Source organism: Mesoplodon mirus, assembly GCF_964341445.2.
Source record: "Mesoplodon mirus genome assembly, chromosome: 19".
Classification (NCBI taxonomy): domain Eukaryota; kingdom Metazoa; phylum Chordata; class Mammalia; order Artiodactyla; family Ziphiidae; genus Mesoplodon; species Mesoplodon mirus.
Window position 1 is genome coordinate 54471701 of NC_138995.1, and position 19525 is coordinate 54491225.

The 19525-nt window shown below is 55.0% G+C and overlaps 1 protein-coding gene across 1 annotated transcript; it reads right to left on the reverse strand.

Annotated features, from left to right (window-relative positions):
- Positions 1 to 539: 539 nt before the first annotated feature.
- On the reverse strand, positions 540 to 19107 carry LOC309794664 (nonsense-mediated mRNA decay factor SMG9). The gene is made up of 14 exons (XM_082606448.1): positions 18876 to 19107; positions 16387 to 16542; positions 14070 to 14144; positions 13717 to 13981; positions 13542 to 13639; positions 11919 to 12031; positions 9571 to 9682; positions 6916 to 7011; positions 6427 to 6512; positions 3664 to 3770; positions 2822 to 2929; positions 2522 to 2650; positions 2068 to 2212; positions 540 to 1056 (listed from the first exon to the last, which is right to left on the reverse strand). The coding sequence occupies exons 2-14, from the start codon at positions 16534 to 16536 to the stop codon at positions 978 to 980; spliced, it is 1563 nt and encodes a 520-aa protein (XP_082462574.1). The 5' UTR covers positions 16537 to 16542; positions 18876 to 19107; the 3' UTR covers positions 540 to 977.
- Between the last annotated feature and the right edge of the window lie 418 nt (positions 19108 to 19525).

A 19525-nucleotide genomic window follows, 5' to 3' on the forward strand; every position in this document is an offset into this window, starting at 1 on the left:
TACAGTAGATGGAAGGATGTGCATAGGTTACATGCAAATACTATGCTGTTTAATATACGGGACTTGAGCATCTAAGGATTTTGGTATCTATGGGGGGTCCTGGAACCAATCCCTTGTGGACACCAAGTGACAGTATACTGTATTGACTAATTGTATTTAACTAGGGACGTGTTCTATTTTTTAACGAATTGAGTTAGGCATTGCATTTAACTAGGCATTTCACCAAAGGGAAGGCACCGTCTTCAAGTGAGCAGAAAACGAGGGCCCTGTACCTTCCTCTCCATGGCACACAGAGATGGGAGGCTTGATATCACCCCAGGAAATAGAATACCCCTTTCTAGAGGCTTCCTCCGTAGCAAAGACTGGTCTTTAACCACCCCTGACAACTCTGACCTACCGTGGATGTGCCCACGGGAAGTTCATTCAGGCTCCAATGGGAGGCCATGGCTAACCTGCCCCCAAGGGCTGGGACCCAAAACTGGGGGGATTCCCAGGACAGCACACTGGGGCAGGGGAAGAAGATGAGCACCAGAACAGGCTTGCATGACTGTTTTTATTCCAGCCACCAGATCTGCCCCAATAAGGAGCTCCCAGACCCTGCCTCACCTTCCAGGCAGGAGCCCGGAGTCAGGGCAGAGGGACCTGCTGCTCCTGTCCCTGCAGAGGGAGGCCGACGCGGAGCCTGGGCTTCCTGGTGACCACTCCGGCTCCTCCCGCCGCCTGTCCCTGTGGGGGCTGATGATGGGCTACCTCGTCCAGGCTGGGGGCGGGATGTCAAAGTCACCCCCTGAACAACACTCCCTTGAGGATGGGGGACTGGCCCTGGACACCTCGTGTCTCCGGGTGAGGAAGTCACGGTCCCTTGTCCATCAGGCCTGCTGCCACTCTTCGCCCCGCGGGGAGAGGACGTGGGTGCCCCTCGCCATCCACTGGGGGCCCGGAAGGGGGTTCTCTGCGAGACATTCCTCCCCTTGGCCTCAAGCCAGCAGGCGGCTGTACTCCGCCAGGGCGGAGGACTTTTTCACCCCGTCCCAGATCCGGGCGGCGTAGTGGAACCTGTGAGGGGAGGTCAACAGTCAGAGCTGCCCTGGCTGTGGCCCCCGCATGACCGTAACGCCTGGGATACAGGGAAGATGCCAACGCCAATGCTAGGTGGCCTGATCTCCTCACCTCCCCCAGGGGAAGGGAAGCTGAAGTCCTCAAGTGCCCACCTCTGGGTCCAAACTGCTTCCCGCTCCACTCAGTGCTGGCCTTTGTGGGTAGGGGTCTATCTCTACATCCCTCCAGAGTCTTGTGATGATCAGAAATGTCTAGCAGCTGCATAAGCCTCCCACCTCCCAAATTCTCCCCTCCCCGCTGGGCCCTGGTTTAGACCAAAGAGAGCAGCAGAGCTCCTGAGTGGCTTCCTGCTGTGTCTGCACTCCCTGCCCCTTCTGCCCACAGCCGACTGCAGACAGACCCAGGGGAGCCAAGCTGCAGCTACTTCTCAAGTTTCTGTTTCTCTGGAAAATGAGATGAGGCAGCCCCGGGTCTGTGGCAGCACTGCTGTGGGCTCTGGGCATAGAGAGCCACGTAGAGTCGGGGCTGGGGAGGAAGCGCAGGGCTTTGTGAAGGAAGGTAGAGAAAGCCAGGGGCAGAGGCTCCCAGTGGAGGGGGCTAGTGTGGGGCTGTGGGGCCTGGAGAACGCGGCTCCTGTGGTTCCCGACGGCTTTCCGCTTTCCTCTCCGGAGCAGCTATGCTCTCTGCACTCTGGGCCTCAGAATAAATCTTTAAACTTGACTGGGCTCACTGGCCCTCCTCCTTGCAGTCAAGAGACAGCCAACCACGGTGCACGACCTGCTACGTGACACTTCCTTCTCTGAGCCTGAACCTCCCCACTAGTAAAACCGGTGACAAGATCTACACCCTTCCGGCTGAGTGCGGTTCAAAATCACGTGGAACGGCAACAAGATGGTAGCGCTCAGCAGTGCTCCAGGAAGGGAAGCTGAGGTGTGGAGAGACCTCCGAGACCCTCAGCCCGGTCGAGGTGGGGCCCTCACGCTAACCTCCTCTGCCGAGCGCTCTTACCAGTTCTTCTCGGTGAGGATCGTGTGTGACAGCTGCGGCCGGGCCATGGACATCACTTGGCTCCGGAGCTTGCTCACCAAGGACTGGAAGCTGGGGTGGCCTCGGTACCCAGGGAGCAGGGAGAATAGCGGGCTGGAACTGGGTCCTGGAAAGTCAGAAGTTCGGAGGGGAGGGGAAGGGGCACAGCCCGCCGAGAGGCCCTTCCTCCCCGTCGACAGCATCCTGGCCTGCCGGGAGCGCCTCTGAGTTCAGCCCCGGCCCAGGTCCTCCCGTCCTTCCATGACTCGGAAACATGCTCCTATGGAAGGGTCTGAGCGCCTTAGGGACAGGCTTGAGTCTCCCCTCAGACCAGGGCGGGTCCCTGTCGCCCCCAGACCGGGGCAGCCTGTGTCTCCCTCTAACCAGGTGGGCCGTGTCTCCCTACGGACCAGATCCCCTCGAGGCGGAACTGCACCTGCTCTTGGGGGGGTTTCACTCTCTGCCTCGCTGTCCATGAAGGGCACCAGGAACAGATTGACCTCGGAGTCCAGGAAGTCGGGTGGGAGCCCAGGGAAGACGTTGCACTGTAACATGGACAGCGTACCTGGCGGAGGGAACCCGTGAAGCTGCAGGCCCAGTGCTGCAGGGCCTGGGGAGGTGTGCGCAGGGCGGTCAAGCTGCGGTCAGGGGACCGGTCTGGGGGCCGGGGCTATGGGACTGGATTGGGAGCCAGGAGGCCATTGGCCAGCTTGGGGGGTGGCTGAGGGACCCTCACCTTTGTACCGCAGGTGGGAGTGGGCCATGAGCTGGTCGATCATCAGGTGCATCTGCCGCAGCTTCCGAGGGCAGAAGTCCTCCCGGCGAGCTTTGTTCTGCAGGAAGACTGCGGGTGGGAGGAGACGGTCCGAGCTCGTGTGGTGCTCACGCTCGCCACTGCCGCTCAGACTCCCCTTCTCACACCAAAGACCGGCCCTGCCCCTGAGTTCAGATCACTTGTATTCACGTAATAAGTAACTTTCCTTTAGTACCAGGCCCTGTGCTGGGCAGTGCTGGGGACGCAGAGAAATGAGTCAGAGCTGGTTTCTGCCCTCAGGAAGCCCCCAGTCTGATGGAAAAGGCAGAAGAGGAAGATGGCCACGTGATCAGGAGCCTGGCAGAAAGACCAGGGGCTGGGCCAGGTGGAGGAAGCAGGGAAGACCCTGCCTGGGGTGTCATAAATGAGCCGGAGCTTTGCAGAAGAGCAGTGCGTCAGAGAGCAGGGCAAGGACAGAGAGGACCAGGGATGCGCGTGTAGGGGCCCAAGCAGGGTGACCAGGGTGCATGGCGCCACTGGGGCTGACGCCACACTCACTCCCTGAGCCCCGTGCCATGGACCCAGAAACAGGCAGGCTAGAGTCCTGCCCCCAAGGGGCTCCCATTCTGATCGAGGGGCCAGAGCTGGACTCGGGGGTCACGCCCTGATGGCCAGGGGGACCCTCAGAGGAAGTGGCAGCTAATCCTTTTTGACTCTCCTCACAACCCCCACAGGTGCTCCTCCCAGCGCCCCCTCCCCAGAGTACCGGTTTCCGCCCCCCACTCACCCCTGCCCACCACTGCAGCCCCCGGAACGCCTCTCACCCAGGTGGGGGTAGTACTCAGTGCCTTCATCGGAGCCTGACGAGCTGCTGGACTCATGGCTGGGGGACGGGGTGGAGGGCTTCACCATCTCTGCTGTCTGGAGGAACCTTGGGGTTTGGGGTGACAGGTTGCTGCTCTGCCGCCGGCCCCCCCCATATCCCACAGCCTGGGGAAGGAGGGGGCTCCCTTCACGGATCTGATTAAAGCTACAGCCACACTCAGAAAAATGCCACATACACACCATATTTCTCACACAGTTTTAGGGAACCCAGAGACAACCCTCTCAGACACTGATCCATGGACGCATGTCAACACGTATGTATTTTTTAATGAGTTTATGCCATCAAGAAAAATACTTGGTTTTTTAGAGGAGTTTTAAGTTCATAGCAAAACTGAGTGGAAAGCAAAGGGAATTCCCATGGACCGCCCACCCGCCCCAAACACACAGCCTTCCCACTTGGCAACATCCTGATGATCCTCCACTGACACATCGCTACCACCCGAAGTCCACGGTTTACATTAGGGTTCTCTCCTGGTGGTGTATGTTCTATGGGTTTTGACAAAAACCACATAAATCCACCACTTGTATCACACGAGTAGTTTCAGGGCCCTAAAAATCCTCTCTGCTCCACCTGTTCACCCCTCCCTCCCTCCCCCAACCCTGGCAGCCACTGATATTTTTACTGGTCTCCATAGTTTTGCCTTTTCCAGAACAGCACAGAGTTGGAATCATACAGTATGAGGCCTTTTCAAATTGGCTTCACTTAATAATATCCATTTGAGGCTCCTCCATTGTCTTCCATGGCATGACAGTGCATCTCTTTTTAACACTGAATATTCCATCGTGTGGATGTACCACAACTTATTTATCCGTTTATCTACCAAAGGACATCTTGGCTGCCCCCGGTTTTGGCAATTATGAATAAAGCTGTGCAGGTTTTTGTATGCATATAAGTTTTCAGTTTATGCTATTTTAAAGTAATTCTTCCAAATATATAAAAGTATATATAAAAGTAAATAAAAAAAACCTGAAGTAAGGGCTAATGGGATCTGATAAACTATGGCCCTTCTCCTCGTACGGACATGCACACAAAGCATTCTGGAGTGACTGAGGGGGGCAGGAAGGGACAACAGAGTTGAAGGGTCCCTCAGACCAGACTGGGGTCCCTGATCTCAGGACTCAGCTGAGGGGGCCACAGGGCAAAAGGGCCTCTGAGCCTATAAGCACCTACTATGTGCCAAGATTGCGCTGGCACCTCCCTTCCAGGCCGTCCCTAAACGGGCCACAAATACAGTATCCACAATCTCCAGGGATTCACCTGCTCTGGGGAGCCCACCTGTAGACTCTGGCTTAAAACTGAGGCTCTGCACGGGCCAGCCTGAGGCCACACCCCACCACAATGTGAACTCCACAGGGCAGCCTGTGTCACCTGTTTGTTCATACCTGTATCCCCAGAGCCCAGGACAGAGACCAGCCTAGGTAAATGTCCGATATATTTGTCCTTTGAGTGAATTCCAACGGACGATGGTGGGAGGAGGGGGTGTTTGAGAACTAAGTCACTTAGCCCTGGTCACGACAGCCGGCTCCCCCAGCAGGTTGTTTTTTTTTACTGCTGGCCAGACCCTCCGCTCCCGCCCACCCCGGAGTTCCGAACACAAACCTTAGGCTCCCACTTAACCTACTGCTTCCTACGCACCAGGTACTGTGCTGAATGCTTTACATTCTTTAACTCACTTCATCTGCAGGACACCGTCTGCCTATGAGGAAGTGTGGAAAACGCAACCACTCGCCTAACAAGGACTGGGATTCAAACCCAGGGCTGCCTGACTCCGGAGACATCTGCTTCCTTCAGCTCGGCTCTCCCCTCCCCATGAGCTCCCGTTCCTTCCATCTGTCTGTCTGGGCCCCGTGCCCAGGGCTGCTGGCCTCCCCACAGCTACCTCCTGGGGCCTGAGGCCAAGAGGATCAGAGCCAGTCCTATCTGGGGGCATTTCTGGAACCTCCGGCTGCTTCAGGCAGGACTCCTGCCAGATCCCGACTCCCTCCCTCCCCTGCCCACCAGGGTCCCGCGGGAACGGCACCTAGGCCTGGAGGAGGTGGACCGCGAGGCTCTAAGGACCAGTTCCTCAGTATGCTATTCATTCAACAAACTTGTGTTAAATATCCACCTGGTGCCAGGCACTGTGTGAGCCACTGGGGCTGACATTCTAATGAGGGAGACAAGACCACAGAAAGGGAGACCATCCTGTCAGGGAGTGATACGTGCAACGAAGGAGAGCACAGCAGGGTAAGAGCGGGAGAGTCACAGGAGAGGCTGTGTTAGCAGGTCGGGGAGGCCTCAGGGGGACGTGAAGGACATGAGGGAGGGGGCCTGGCAGCCGCAGGGAGTGTTTCCAGCCGAGAGATGAGGCGTGCAGAGGTCCTGAGCACCACGAGGGACAGCGTGGGGCCACCACACCTCCGATGAAGGAGTGAGGGGAGTGCTGGGAGAGGTCAGGGCGGTGACCGGGACCACATCACGTAGGATCTTGTTAGCCATGCGTGGGGAGGACTTTGAATTTTACTCTGAGTGATGTGCACGGTCCGTGGAGGGTTGTAAGTGTGTGTGTGTGCTGAGAGAGGATTAGGTGGCAGTGATCCTCTCCAACTCACGTTTTCAAAGGATCCCCGTGGCTGCCGTGTGGAAGTGGTGAGAGGTGGGCAAGTGGCTGAGTCTCGGGGCCCCCGTCCCCGGCCTAGCTCCGATCCCGACAGCGCCTCACCTGTACAGACTGAGGTCCGTGAACCAGTCCTGGACGACAATCACCACGTGGCAGACCGTGAAGAGGAAGGCAGCGATCTGGAGTGACTGAGCGGGGGCAGGAAGGGACAACAGAGTTGAAGGTCCCCTCAGCCCAGACTGAGATCCCTGATCTCAGGACTCAGGTGAGGGGGCCACAGGGCAAAAGCGCCTCTGAGCCTATAAGCACCTACTATGCGCCCAGATTGCACTGGCACTTCCCTTCCAGGCCATCCCTAAAATGGGCCAGGTGGCAATGATCAGCCCCTTTTTACACAGGCGGATACGGAGGCTTGAAGGGGGGATGATTTTGCCGAGAGGCAGAACCAGGGGCTGAGCCAGGTCTGACTCTTGGTGCTGTCCTCCCCCTCCAGCTCTGGGGTACCCAGGGCTCTTATGAAGCAGAAACTAGTCTAACCCGTATCCACTACCGCTCCATCCTGGACCACCAGGCCTGGCTCGGCCCCCTCACCTGCATCTCCACGTAGGTGTGGGGCAGGCTGTACTCCGGAGGCAGCTTGCGGTCGTTGTTGATGAGGTGGTCCAAGATGGAGGGGCTCAGGATGGGCTGGAGCAGGAAGACAGCAAGGTGTCAGGGAAGGGCTGCGGGTCAGGATCCCAGGGGACACGGCCACCCAAGTTCCACCCGATGACGGCAGATACATCACCTCTCAGGACAAAATAATGTCAGATACACGGGCAGTTTCTAATTAGGGAAGAACTAGTCAGTGAGAGGAGGTGACAGAAAAAGTTTCAAAGCCGCCACACTTTCCCCAGCCCTCCTCCAAGTCCCCACCGCTCCCAAGTGCTGTGCGACCCAGAAGAGCACTCCTACTGCCGGTAAATCTAACATCCACTTGAATGAGTCATGTCCCTGCAACACCCTTATTTTGTTGTTTCAAACGCTTTCAAAACTTCACTAGGATAACCACTCAGGTCAAATAACAATGATTAATGTGAAGACTAGTGAGGATTTAAAAGGCTGCATCAGGGCTTCCCTGGTGGCACAGTGGTTAAGAATCCGCCTGCCAGTGCAGGGGACATGGGTTCGAGCCCTGGTCCGGGAAGATCCCACATGTGGCGGAGCAACTAAGCCCGTGAGTCACAACTACTGAGCCCAAGTGCTGTAACTACTGAAGCCTGCACGCCTAGAGCCCGTGCTCCACAACGAGAAGCCACCGCAATGAGAAGCCCGCCCACCGCAACGAAGAGTAGCCCCCGCTCGCTGCAACTAGAGAAACCCAGCACGAAGCAACTAAGACCCAACACAGCCAAAACAAACAAACAAAGAACTGCATCAGTGGGTGTAAAAGAGTCATCGGTGAGCTCATCACCTTTTCTTAAAGGAGCAACCCACTAAAAATACAAGAGGCTAAATTAGTGGATGATCTATCCACTTCTTCCTGCCCTGGGTGGGATTCACTTTAAGAAAGAAGTTTTCCCAAGGGCTCACTTTCTAAAACCCCAAACACTGCAGTGTTCCATTCTGTCTTTTTTCATTCATTCATTCATTCATTTATTGCTTGCTTGCTGCATTGGGTCTTCATTGCTGCTCGCGGGCTTGCTCTAGTTGCGGCGAGCGGGGGCTACTCTTCCTTGCAGTGCGCGGGCTTCTCGTTGCGGTGGCTTCCTTGTTGTGAAGCACGGGCTCCAGGTGCAGGGGCTTCAGTAGTTGTGGCTCGTGGGCTCTAGAGCACAGGTTCAGTAGTTGTGGCACGTGGGCTCAGTAGTTGTGGTTCACGGGCTATAGAGCGCAGGCTCAGTAGTTGTGGTGCACGGGCTTAGTTGCTCCGCTGCACGTGGGATCTTCCTGGACTGGGGCTCGAACCTGTGTCCCCTGCACTGGCAGGCGGATTCTTAACCACTGCACCACCAGGGAAGTCCCTTCCATTCTGTCTTGTTCTAACTTCTGCTCTGCCCCATGGGGGCCCCGGACCAGCCCGCAGCTGGTTCAGCTTGGCACGAGGTCTCGGTGGTCCTGTCACAGGGCCTGGCACACAGGTCTCACACCACATTTGTAGAAGGTTTTCCACCCATCAATGTGTACGGTGGCCAGAACTTTGTTCCACTAACATTCATTGAGCATCAGCTGTGGGCCAGGCCTCTCCCTGAGGAGCTGCAGACCAGATAGGAGCGGGCACAGAATGCAAGAACCAGATTGTGGTAAGTCATGTGCTGCGCTGGGAGGTGCACATGGGTGCACATGGGCACCGGTGGGCGCTCAGAGGAGGGGGAGGCTTCCAGGAGGAGGCAATGCCCCTGCGGAGTCTTCAGGGAGGAGAAGGCAATAGCCAAGCAACAAAGCAAGGGGAGAGAGAATGTTCTAATGGTGACGAAGCTGACAGCCAAGAGTACTGAGAACCCACTTCATGCCAGGACTTTACCTGTGTTAATTCACTGACACCTCACAGAAACCCCATGAGGGAGGTAATGTTGTTTTTCCCGCTTAAGAAAACCGAGGAGTGGAAACGTTAAACAACTTGGCCAAAGTCGCAGAGCTCAGGAGCGAGACTATGGCGGGGCCTGGAGGTGTGTGTGGTGGGGCTGGTGTCTACATCAGAGAGGGGAGTCCAGGGTGTCTGATGGAGGCGAGCCGCACAGGCCCCGGCTGTCTAGCTAAGGAACAGGGATCTTGGAGAAGCTGAGGAAAGCTGCCAAGTAACACAGGACAGGCCAGCTCTTGTGACAGTGAGGCGCCTAAAGGTTCACCATGCACCATCCCGTGCCCAGCACTCTGCCTGGACTGTTCCACTGACTCCCTGCAACCCTCCTATGAAGCTGAGAAAACTATCACCCGCATTTACAGATGAAAAAATGGAGGTGGGGGGGTTAAAACTTACTTCAAGGCCAGCTCTGGCTGTAGACTGACTCCAGGGCCCACACTTCCAACTGCTATGCTATAAGATTCTTTAGGCTCCTGTGTACACGATGGATGGGAAGGGAGAGGGGGTGAAATCTGACAAGAAGAGACTAAGGGCCAAAAAGAGACACAACTTGCCGAAAGGCACTAGCATGTCCGTGGCTTGGCCGGAGCCCCACGGAATCCAAGCAAGGTTCTGGCTTAAACACATTTGGGGATGAAGCTGAGTGCTGCACGCAGCAGGGTGGGGTGAGTGGGGGTCAGCACCTGCGTGTCCAGGAAAACGATCCGCTCCTGGGTAATAAAGAAGTCAATGCCACTGGTCTGGTTGCCCCCTCGTTCCTTCATTTCGGCGCTCTGGGCCCGGAAGACATAGGCCCTGTGGAAAGGAGCAGGTGGGGGCATTAGAGGTCAGGTTCTTGGCCTTTGCCGCCTCCAGAGTGTGGCCCTGTGAGTGAGCCCATGAGATGTGATTCCCCGCCTGCCCACAAAGCCTTCCATTCGTGGCCCCTGCTGCCTAGGGGGCTAGGTTTTATATCACATGACTTCATCCCTACCCATAGGTAGACCTGTTTAGTCATAACAAAATCAGTAGACCGAGGTGTTTAAGAGCAAGGACTTTGCTGCACCGCTGGGACTCAAACCCCAGCTCTGCTTCTTCCTGGCTGTGTGGCTTTGAGTAAGTTCCTTAATCTCTTTCTCCTCAGTTTCCTCATCTGTAAAACGGGGACAACAATAGTCTCAATCTCTCAGAGTGACTGTGAGGTTAATATACATAAAGCCCTTAAAAGAGTGCCTGACACATGGCGATATAAAATTGCTAGCTATTAATTATCAAGTGTACCTGCCATGTGCCAGGCATGGGACACACAGCACTGAATACTCTCTACCCCACGGTGAGAGGGTGCGGGGCATCCTGGCTCCCAGTTCCTGACTGGAGTTCCTCCCAGTTCCTCCCAGTACGCTGACTGGAGCGCTTTCCCTGCTCCCCCTCCTCAGCGTCTGCTTGTTCTCAAATGGCCCCCTGACCAGCTGATTTAAAACAGTAACCTGGCCCCAACGCCACCTCCCTATAACCCCTTCCCGTTTGATTATCATCTTCTAATGTGCTTGTTTACTCGCTCCCCATTAAAAGGCAAGCCCCACGGGGACAGAGATTTTTGCCACTTTTGTTTACTGTTGTAGCCCAGCACCCAGGACAGGGCCTGGCCCATGGTCAACACCCAATAGATATTTGTTGAACTGAAGCAGGGAGACCAGTTAGGAGGCTCCTGGCCTCCTCCAGGGGAGATGGCCGTGGCCTGGACCAGGAGATGGGCGTGGAGGAGCGGAGCAGATGAATTCTCAAGATAATTAGGAGGTAAAACTTATGAGACCTGATGACAAGAGGTGGTACCAGTGTCTGCCCGGTCACAGGCGGACCTGCCTCAGAAGGACACGTTAGGCCGACAGGATTCTAGCTCAAGTATCGGAGCCAACAGCCACAGGGAAGTTTTGCTAGTTGGGGGTGGAAGCTGAGATGGAAAGGATGCCAGCCAAGAGAGCTGCAGCTGTGCCAGAGCGGAGCCCAGTTGAGCTGAAGGCGTGAGTGAGCAGAGAAGAGTGGGGGCCGACCTGGGAGGCGGGGCACCCGCAGCTCTGGGTCTGGTGATGTATGTTCTCACCACAGGGGTCCTTAACCTGTTCCGGGTTTCCCTCAGGCCCCTCTGAGAGCTGGTGGGAACTATGGACACCTTCCCTAGAAGAGAAGCCTGACTGTACATGTGTGTAGAATCCTGCATATACCGTTCGGGGGTTCTTGGACCCCTGAGGCCCATCCATGGTGTCCAGGGTGACATCACCGACTTTATAAAAACCAAACTCCTACACTTTTAGATAACCCTAAGTGGCCACAACCCCTGCTCACCCCCCATCTTGATTCTTCCCTAATTAGACTGTCTGTGTTCCCTACCTTACTCCCTAATCCCTGCCTTTCCCTCTTTCCTTCCCTGCCCTCAGTTTGGGGCTCTAGTTCTCAAGCTCCCTCCTCCCCCAAAGGACTCCATCCTTTACCTTCACAATCATACCCCGTCCTTACTCAGCAAGGCAGGACTGTGGCTGGTCTAGAACCCACGCCCTTCACCCAGGTCTCTCATCCCAGTGTTTCCCAGGCCACATCAGCCACATCCTGTGAGCACTCGCTCTGTGCCAAGTTCTTGTTAACTTTTGCCTTCCTGATCTTGTCTCATCCTCCAAAAACCCACTTTACAGATAAGAAAGTGAGATACCAGGAGGCGAAGGGACCTGCCCAAGATCAGCCAGCTGGTGAGCGGCAGGGCTGAGACTGAGGTGAACCTAAATCCAAAGACTTAATGAATACACCATGCCAGTTCCTGGCTGGCCCTGTACCATTTGCGGGAACAAGGAAGGGAGGGAGGGAGGGAGGGAGGTACAGGATTGGTGTCCTTGGAGCTACACGAAAGTTTGGTCCAGACGGGTCATCATCCTCGTGTGACAGAGACATTGAGGTCAAGGTAGGGGAAACAACTTCCCAAACACCACTTGCAATATCCAGGCCCACCCTCCCCTGACCTAGGTGGGTGCCACCTCCCCTGCAGACCCAACGGCCCCCTCACCTCTGGTCCTCCTCAGGAGTGTTGGCTGACAACAACGACATAACCATGGACTTGCCTGTCCCCTGGAGGCCCAGGACACCAACCACCAAGACATCAGTCTGATCCAACAGGTACTGCGGGAAGATGCAGGAATGAGACCCTCAAAAATCTGTCGGTTGATGGAATGGGAGTGAGGAAGGGGCCCTAGAGACTTCCATGGCTCGCCCACCTACCTCTCAGATATAAAGAAAAACAGAAGAACGTTTGTGCTCCAAATCCCCTCAACTGGGCAAAGGGCGGGGGAAGGGGGGTATATGGAATGTTCTGGGCACAAAGAACAGCATTTGTGAGAGCTCCAAAGCAGAAAAGAGCCTCGCTGGTCAAGAAGGTACTAGGAAGTCAGCGTGGCTGGAACACAGAGGAAAAGGGGCGCCTGACTTTGGGGAGAAGGGGAGAGGCATAGGAACAAAAGGATGGGTGGAAGAAGCCAGGACTGGGTAACTGAGGGCCACTGGATCAGACTCCTGGGAGGCTCTGGGCTTCAGGCAGGCTGGGAAAACATGGGAAGGCATGAGAAAGGCAGCAGTAAGCAGGAAGGGGAGCCCAGCCCGTCCTGGCTCTGTCTGTGGGATTTAAGAGTCCTACAGAATCCTGAGACCTTCACCTCTGGGCTGCCAGCTCTGCTGATTTTCACCACCAGGGGGCATAAGAGACACTCCTCAAGGAAAACAGTCATGTCCTCAACGTGGCTGCTGCACCTTAGAATCATCTGGAGAGCTCTAAAAAAAACCCCTCTAATCCTGGGCGGAACCCTAGACCCACTAAAGCAGAATATCGAGGGCTAGCCCAGTTCGATATGGTTGACACTGACCACATGTGGCTACTTGAATTTAAATTAATTAAAATTAAACAAAACTACAAATCAGTTCCTCAGTTATTCGAGCCACGTTGGGGGATTTGTGGGTAAGCGCTCTATAGCAGGGCCTGGACAGCGGCTCTTTTTTTTTTTTTAAAGCTCCCCAGTTGATATCAACATGAGAGTGGTAACAGATGGGCCTGGTATGTTGTTAGTAAATCCAAGCTGTTGGAGAAGGAGAGGGAGCATACCTGAGAGAATCTGAGTAACGTGACAAGCCTGGGAGGAAAAAACAGGATGGGGGGAAAGGAAGACTGGGACACTGGAAGTAGATATGATGGTCCAGGAGTGTGAGGGGTGGACTACAGTGAGGGCTGTTGGGATGGAGGCGGAACCTCCGGGGGCTAACATTCAAACCAGTTCACACTGGTACTGCATGGGTCTCGAGCAATCAGGAGGAGGACTGGAGCAGGCCCAGGAGGCTGCCCTGCTGCGTGCGAGAGGGGGCAGGAGATCCCAGGGCCTCTGCGGTGGTAATGGGTCCCTTTTTGCCAACCAGTATCAAAGTATTTCAGCATTTTAACAACCAGCACAGCTGAGCTAGTGTAAGCCACTGAAATTCGGCCCAGCTAGGTGAGAACTTTCTGATCCATTCTCTCACTGCTGCCATTGCCCGCAAGCTGTCTAGTCTGGTGTGTTGCCTGCCAAGAAGGTGGGGGGCGGGGAGGAGGTGAGGGTGTGGGACCCGGAGAAGGTCGAGCAGGGAGAGAGCCCTGACCCCCCAGTACCTCAATGGCACTGTCGCACCAATTCATCTGGTCATCCACCAACTTGATGCTGTGCTTCATGCGCTCTGGGGGCAGCAGTTTGGCCTGGCCCACGACAGCTGCAGACAAGGACGTGCTGAGGGTCTGTGCGAGGGGGTTCCGGCTCCCAACCAGATCCCGCCCGGCCCCAACTCACGGTCCATGGCTGCCGGCGCGGCAGTCCCCATGCCCCGGTTCTGGATCTGGTACACAGGCTGTGTGGGTCTCTGCCCCTCCTTCTCCCCCTTGGGTGGCGCAGGGGCTGCAGGGGGTGGTGGGGCAGTGCCCTCGGGGGTGGAGGCACTCGCTGTGGCCGCAGGCCCTTTCCCCTCCTCCCGTGGCTTCATGAGGACAATGGGCTTCTCAAGAGGGGCTGGGGCAGGCGGGGCGGCAGGGGCCGTTGGAGTCGGCGGCTGCTTTGACTACGGGCGTGAGAAGGTTCCGGTCAGTGGAGAGATCCTTGCCCTAACCGCTCCCAGCCTCCCCTTCCAAAGCGTCTTCCCCGCTCACCCGCTCTGCTGGAGGTTTTGAGAGGATGATGGGGGTTTTCTGCATGACCGCCGCGCTCGTCTCTTCGCTGCCTTCCTGTGGCGAGGGAGGGCAGTTACTCAGGAGGGGCTCCCCTAGCTCCCCGGACACCCCTCGAAGTGGCAAGTACCATTCTAAACGCCTTCAGACATAAGCTCCTCCAATCCTACCAACAGCCCTGTGAGAGATACCTTTATCCCCATTTCTCAAATGAAGAAACTGAGATCCAGAGAGGTTAACTGGCTTGCCCAAGGCCACACAGTCAATTAAGCAGTGGAGCCAGGCCTTGAAGCCAGACAGCCGGGTTCCAGAACCACGCTGCCAGCCGCTCCCCTCAGCTGCCTTTGCTAGACAAGCCCAGGCAGAAGGCGCTGGGGCTCTGGAGCGAGAGACATCTGCATTCGAACTTGGCCTTGGCTTTTGTTGGTTGTGTGAACACGGATAAGGAACCACCCTTACTTAGGCCTGTTTGCTCATCTGGCGAATGGGGATAGGAATTCCTTCCTCACAGGACTGTTAAGAGGATGAAAGTAGACAGGACTCACAAACCGTGTGCATAGCACTGGGCACGTGGCAGGTGTGCAGTATCTAGAGCTGCTATCCTGACAGCCCTGCCGTCCCAGCCTCCGCTGCCCAGCCCCACCCAGGCTAGCCAAGTCAGCGGACTGATTCCCATGCCTTACCCTCTTCACGCCTCCTCTGTCTCACCCCCATCTGCCTAAGAAAGGGGAGAGACCTGAGTTTGAATCCTGTTCCTTCTGTGGTACCCTGAGTAACCCTGGGAGAGTCTTGACCCTTCACTAGGTCTGTTTCTTCACCCACATATTGAGGATACTTATTTAAATCCTGTCACTCACTGGCCTATGACAAAGGACAAACCAAAGGATATGAACGTGCTTTGCAAAGAACAGGTGAGGGTGAAGAGATGATGATGGGTAGGAGATACAGTCAGGAGGCACCATGTACAGCACTGGCGCCCGACGGGCGTGGGGGGGGGGTGACCAGGATGAGACCTGATGGGCCGTCACTAGTAGCGGGAGGAAGAGAATTGGCAGGAAGACGCTGAGGTCAGCAGGAGACATGGAGGATGTGAGGAGTCCACTGGCCAGTTAGGAGGCTGCCAGGGCTCAGTAGCAAAGTCAGAGTCAAAGACAAGAGATCTGGGAGTTGCTTGTTCAGGGACTGAAGCTGAAGGTGCAGGAAGATGGTAACATTCTCCAGAAAGATGTGTGTGGAAGGAGGAGAGACCGTGTGTTGTCACTTATGCTGTGACCCAAGGGAAGGAGTAAGAGCCAAACCCACTGTGAATCAATTTCCTTCATGTTTTTTGCAGTTTTATGGCTCAGAAACTGTCCCAACCATTATCTTCTTCCACTACTCCCCCCCCACAAATAAACAGCCCTTAGAGGCGGGCAGGGCCCTGGAGAAAGAACCCGGGGGGCAGGCTCTGGCAGTGAGTCACCTACACACAGGAGAGGAGGAAGGCAGGACTGGGCCCACAATGAAGCTCCCGATTCCCGGTCCAGGACACTCTACAGCAGACACAGTGGTGCTGCGCCTGAGGCTCATGTGGATTCGGGTTCAAGTCCTGGCCCCAAAGCTTATTGACTTGTGACTTTGGGTAAGTCCCTTCCCCTCTAAGACTCATTTCCTCGTTAGTGAGAACTGGGTCTATCATAGGCTCTACTTCATGGGACAGCTGCAGGAGCTCAGGAAGACCCAAAGGACGGAAAGCACTCTGCAGAGCACCAGCACACTGCACGCTGCTCGGTAAACAAAAGAGGCGATCATTCCACAACTCTGGGAAACAGGAGCTTCTGGCACCTCTCAGCTCAAACTCCAATGCCAACTCCAGTCAGTGAAATCCAAAGTCCTTTCCAAGGCCTATCAGGTCCCACATGATCTGGCCCCCGTTTCCTCTCTGATCTCATCTTCTATCACTTCCCCTTCTTCATCCACTGCAGCCACACTGGCCTCCTGGCTACTCCTTGAACACACCAGATAAAGACCTCAGGGCCTTCGCATTTGCTGTTCTTTCTGTTTTGAATGCTCTTCACTCAGATTCTGTCAGGACTTGTCCCTTTGCCTCCTTCAGGTCTCTGCTCAAAAGTCAGCTCTTCAGAGAAGCCTTCCTGACTGCTTCATCTAAGACAGCCCCTTTATCACTCTGAGGGCAGTCCGTTTTGTCCACAGATATATCCCCAGCATCTAGATGAGGGCCTGGTGCCTAGCAGGTGCTCAATAAACAGTGGTGGAATGAGTGGACACACGAATGCTGCCCTTGGGCCCAGACACTCACCCGTCTCTCTCTGTCCCAAGGTGCAGTGTAGTCCCTCTCCCGACCGCCAGGCCCGGAGAGATTCTGGGGGCCGCCAGGGCCTGGCTCCTTCCACCGCCGCCGCCTGTCTATCCCATAGAGCCCAGGCTGACTGTGCCCAGACTCAGACATGGTCACCTATGGGTAGAAAGAGATTGATTCCAGGATGAAGAAAGTCTCTCCCCACTCTATCTGGCTTACCCTGGACTATAAGAAGGCACTTCCTTTCAAGAGAGCTCTGTGGCTGTGGCAGTAACTGCCAGCAGGATCTCAATAGCCATTCTTCACTTCTTCCAAAGAAATAAAACCCTCAGTTCTGAGCTGGATACATGGCTATCCAGAATACACTCCTCAGCCTAGTCTGCAGTTAGCTGTGGCCATATGACTAAGCTCTTTCTGGCCAACGGTATGACACCAGAAGTGTGTTTTGGCAGCGTTCAAAAACTTTTCTTCACAGACACTGGCACCTGCCTTTTGTCCCTTCCTCCTACTAGCTGAAAGGAATGCGGGTGTGGAGGCTGGAGCTTAAGCAGCCATCGAGGTCTGTGAGGCAGCTTAACGGAAGGAAGGCATAAGAGACAAAACACAAGGTTCGGGGACTCCCTATTAACCTTAAATTGCCTATCTCTGGATGCAGTGACAAACAAATCCCCTTCTATCTCTTGTAGCCAAGACTATTCCCAACTGTTAATCACTTTTCTCAACATAAATACTAACACATGGGGGAAAGTCACATAAAAATGGGACATACTCTTTCCCAAAGTGCAGCAAAGCAGTTCCATACAAATCTGTAACATGACCCCCAGTCCGACAACTACCCTTTTGATTACCCAATACTGGCACATGTGGGGGTCGGGCACGTGTATTCAAGGACCTATTTTCACCGGGTGTCCCTCTACTTTCAGTGTGTTCACCTTCCATAACTGATGGTCTGCCATCCCTCACACTCCGAGGTCTCACCAGGGACATTATATGTCCCTCACCAGGGTCATTATATGTCATTATATGTCTCACATCGAAGACATTATAAAATGTATGGTTGCCTATATAACCCACTCTCTATCATTTAACTAGCTGCTCATAGGCCCCTAGGGAGTTTCCCCAGCTGTTTACACTTCATTCCAGGGAAGTCTCTTGAGTATGTCTGTTTGCAGGACTCCGAGGCCAACTGCTATAGCTCACGGGTCCATATCTGGTCTGCCTTCTGTTTTTGGAAATAAAGTTTTATTGGAATACAGCCACATCCATCAATTTACAAGTTGTCTATGGCTGCCTTCTTGATTCAATGGCAGAGGTGAGTAGCTGAGACAGAGATACTATGGGCTGCAGAGTCTAAAGAAATTATTCTCTGGACCTTTACAGAAAGTTTGCTGACCTTTGCTTAGCTCTGAAATGCCTTCAAATCATTCTATGAATCCCTCCACCTCCCACCCCAGTACAGTGACATTAAGAGGTCCTTGTGTAAGACTCTTTCCCCAGAACGGAAGCATCTGTTTACAGGATGCAGGAGTAATTTTGCTAGTCAGGTAGGGGCTTGTCTAGCTCCTCTGCCACTGCAGTATCTGAGTTTACTCTACAGTCCCCATGGCAAGCTCCCCAGAATTTAAGAGTGCACCTACAAGCATTTTGGGGACTCTCAATATTGTTTCCAGGCTCCTCTGGGGATTCCCCCCCCCCACAAAAGTATAAAACCAGTGTATTTGTGTTTATTTACAGGACTCTTAAGGTGACCTCCCAGAACTACAAATTACAAATTCCCCTATTACAAATTATTTGGGGGGCTTCCTCAGTACTTAAGCATCCCTTAACACGCTCCTTTTGGGGGATCACCCAGAATCTATTTGCAAGTTATTTGGGGAGACTCCCAATTCCTAACTCCGTATTTATGGTCTAATGAAGCACTCCCACCGCAGAACTTGAGTCTATTCACACTATTTTTCTACAAGACTCTCCAGCAATTACATGTATATGTACAGCCTCTTATATGGGGTCTCCCCTGGAACTTGAGTCTGTGTTTTATTCAGGGGACTTCAGCATAATTAGGCACCTGTTTACAGGCCTCCCATAGGGAACGCCAGAACTTAAGTTTCTATTTACACTGTATTTAGAGGAATTTGGAGGACCTCCCCACTGTTTAAAAATCCGTTTGCAGGCCCTCTACGAGTGTCCCCAGGGCTCTGCACGTTATTGGAGGGATTTCGCAGTACTTTACCGCCAGTTTACAGGCCCTCACTATAAATGGCCTCCCAGAACTGAAAAATTTCCTATATACACATTATCTGTCTCCTGCCCACCCCACTCCCGCCAACGCGCTTTTTAACGGGTTGCTTTGACTCCGAACTCAGTTACGCACAACCGCCAGGAGTCCGAGCGACCAGTTAGCGGTCAAGGAGGAGCTGGGCCCCGAAACACGCCCCGTGCCCCGCCCCCCGCCGAGGCGCCAGCCTCGCGCAGGCACGCGGGCCCCTTACCTAAGGCGGCTGCTGATTGGTTCCTGGGGCTTAAGGGGGCGCGCGCTCTCCGAGATGGGGCTAGGGTGGGGACGGGGAGGTTCCACCGCAAGCCACCGGCCTGAAAATGGAGTCTGGGGACCCGGGAGCGTGGCGGGAGAGAACGGGTACCGCTCAACCCAGAACCGGTGGGGGCATCCCGGAAGCGGCACCGAAGGAAGGCCGGTCCGAGGGAGGAAGAAGTCGAGAAGATCTCGCGGGGCCGAACCGAGATCAGGTCTCGCGGGCTGCCGGCCCTGCGCATGCGCCGCAGGCTGGGCGCGCGAGAATCGAGCGTGAGCGCCGGGCTGAGCATGCGTTGATGTAGGTGGTTGGCTTCAGCAAGCCGGCGGGTTGCAGAGGGCAGCTGGGAGTGCGCGGCGACTCCGCTTCAGTGCGCGTGCGCATCGCAGGGGGCGTACGTGGGCTTTCAGAGAAGCTGGGGAAGTGGGGTGGGGCGGGGACGCCGGAGGCTTTGGGTTCGAGTACCGCTTCAGCTGTGGTGTTGGCAGGACGCGGTGGGGTGGGACGGCAGGAAAGAATTTAAGTGTCCCGGGCTGAGTGAGTGCTGAGTGAGTGCTGAGAACACAGGCATGAATCAGAACTGGCGTAGGCCCTGGAAGGGATCCCGG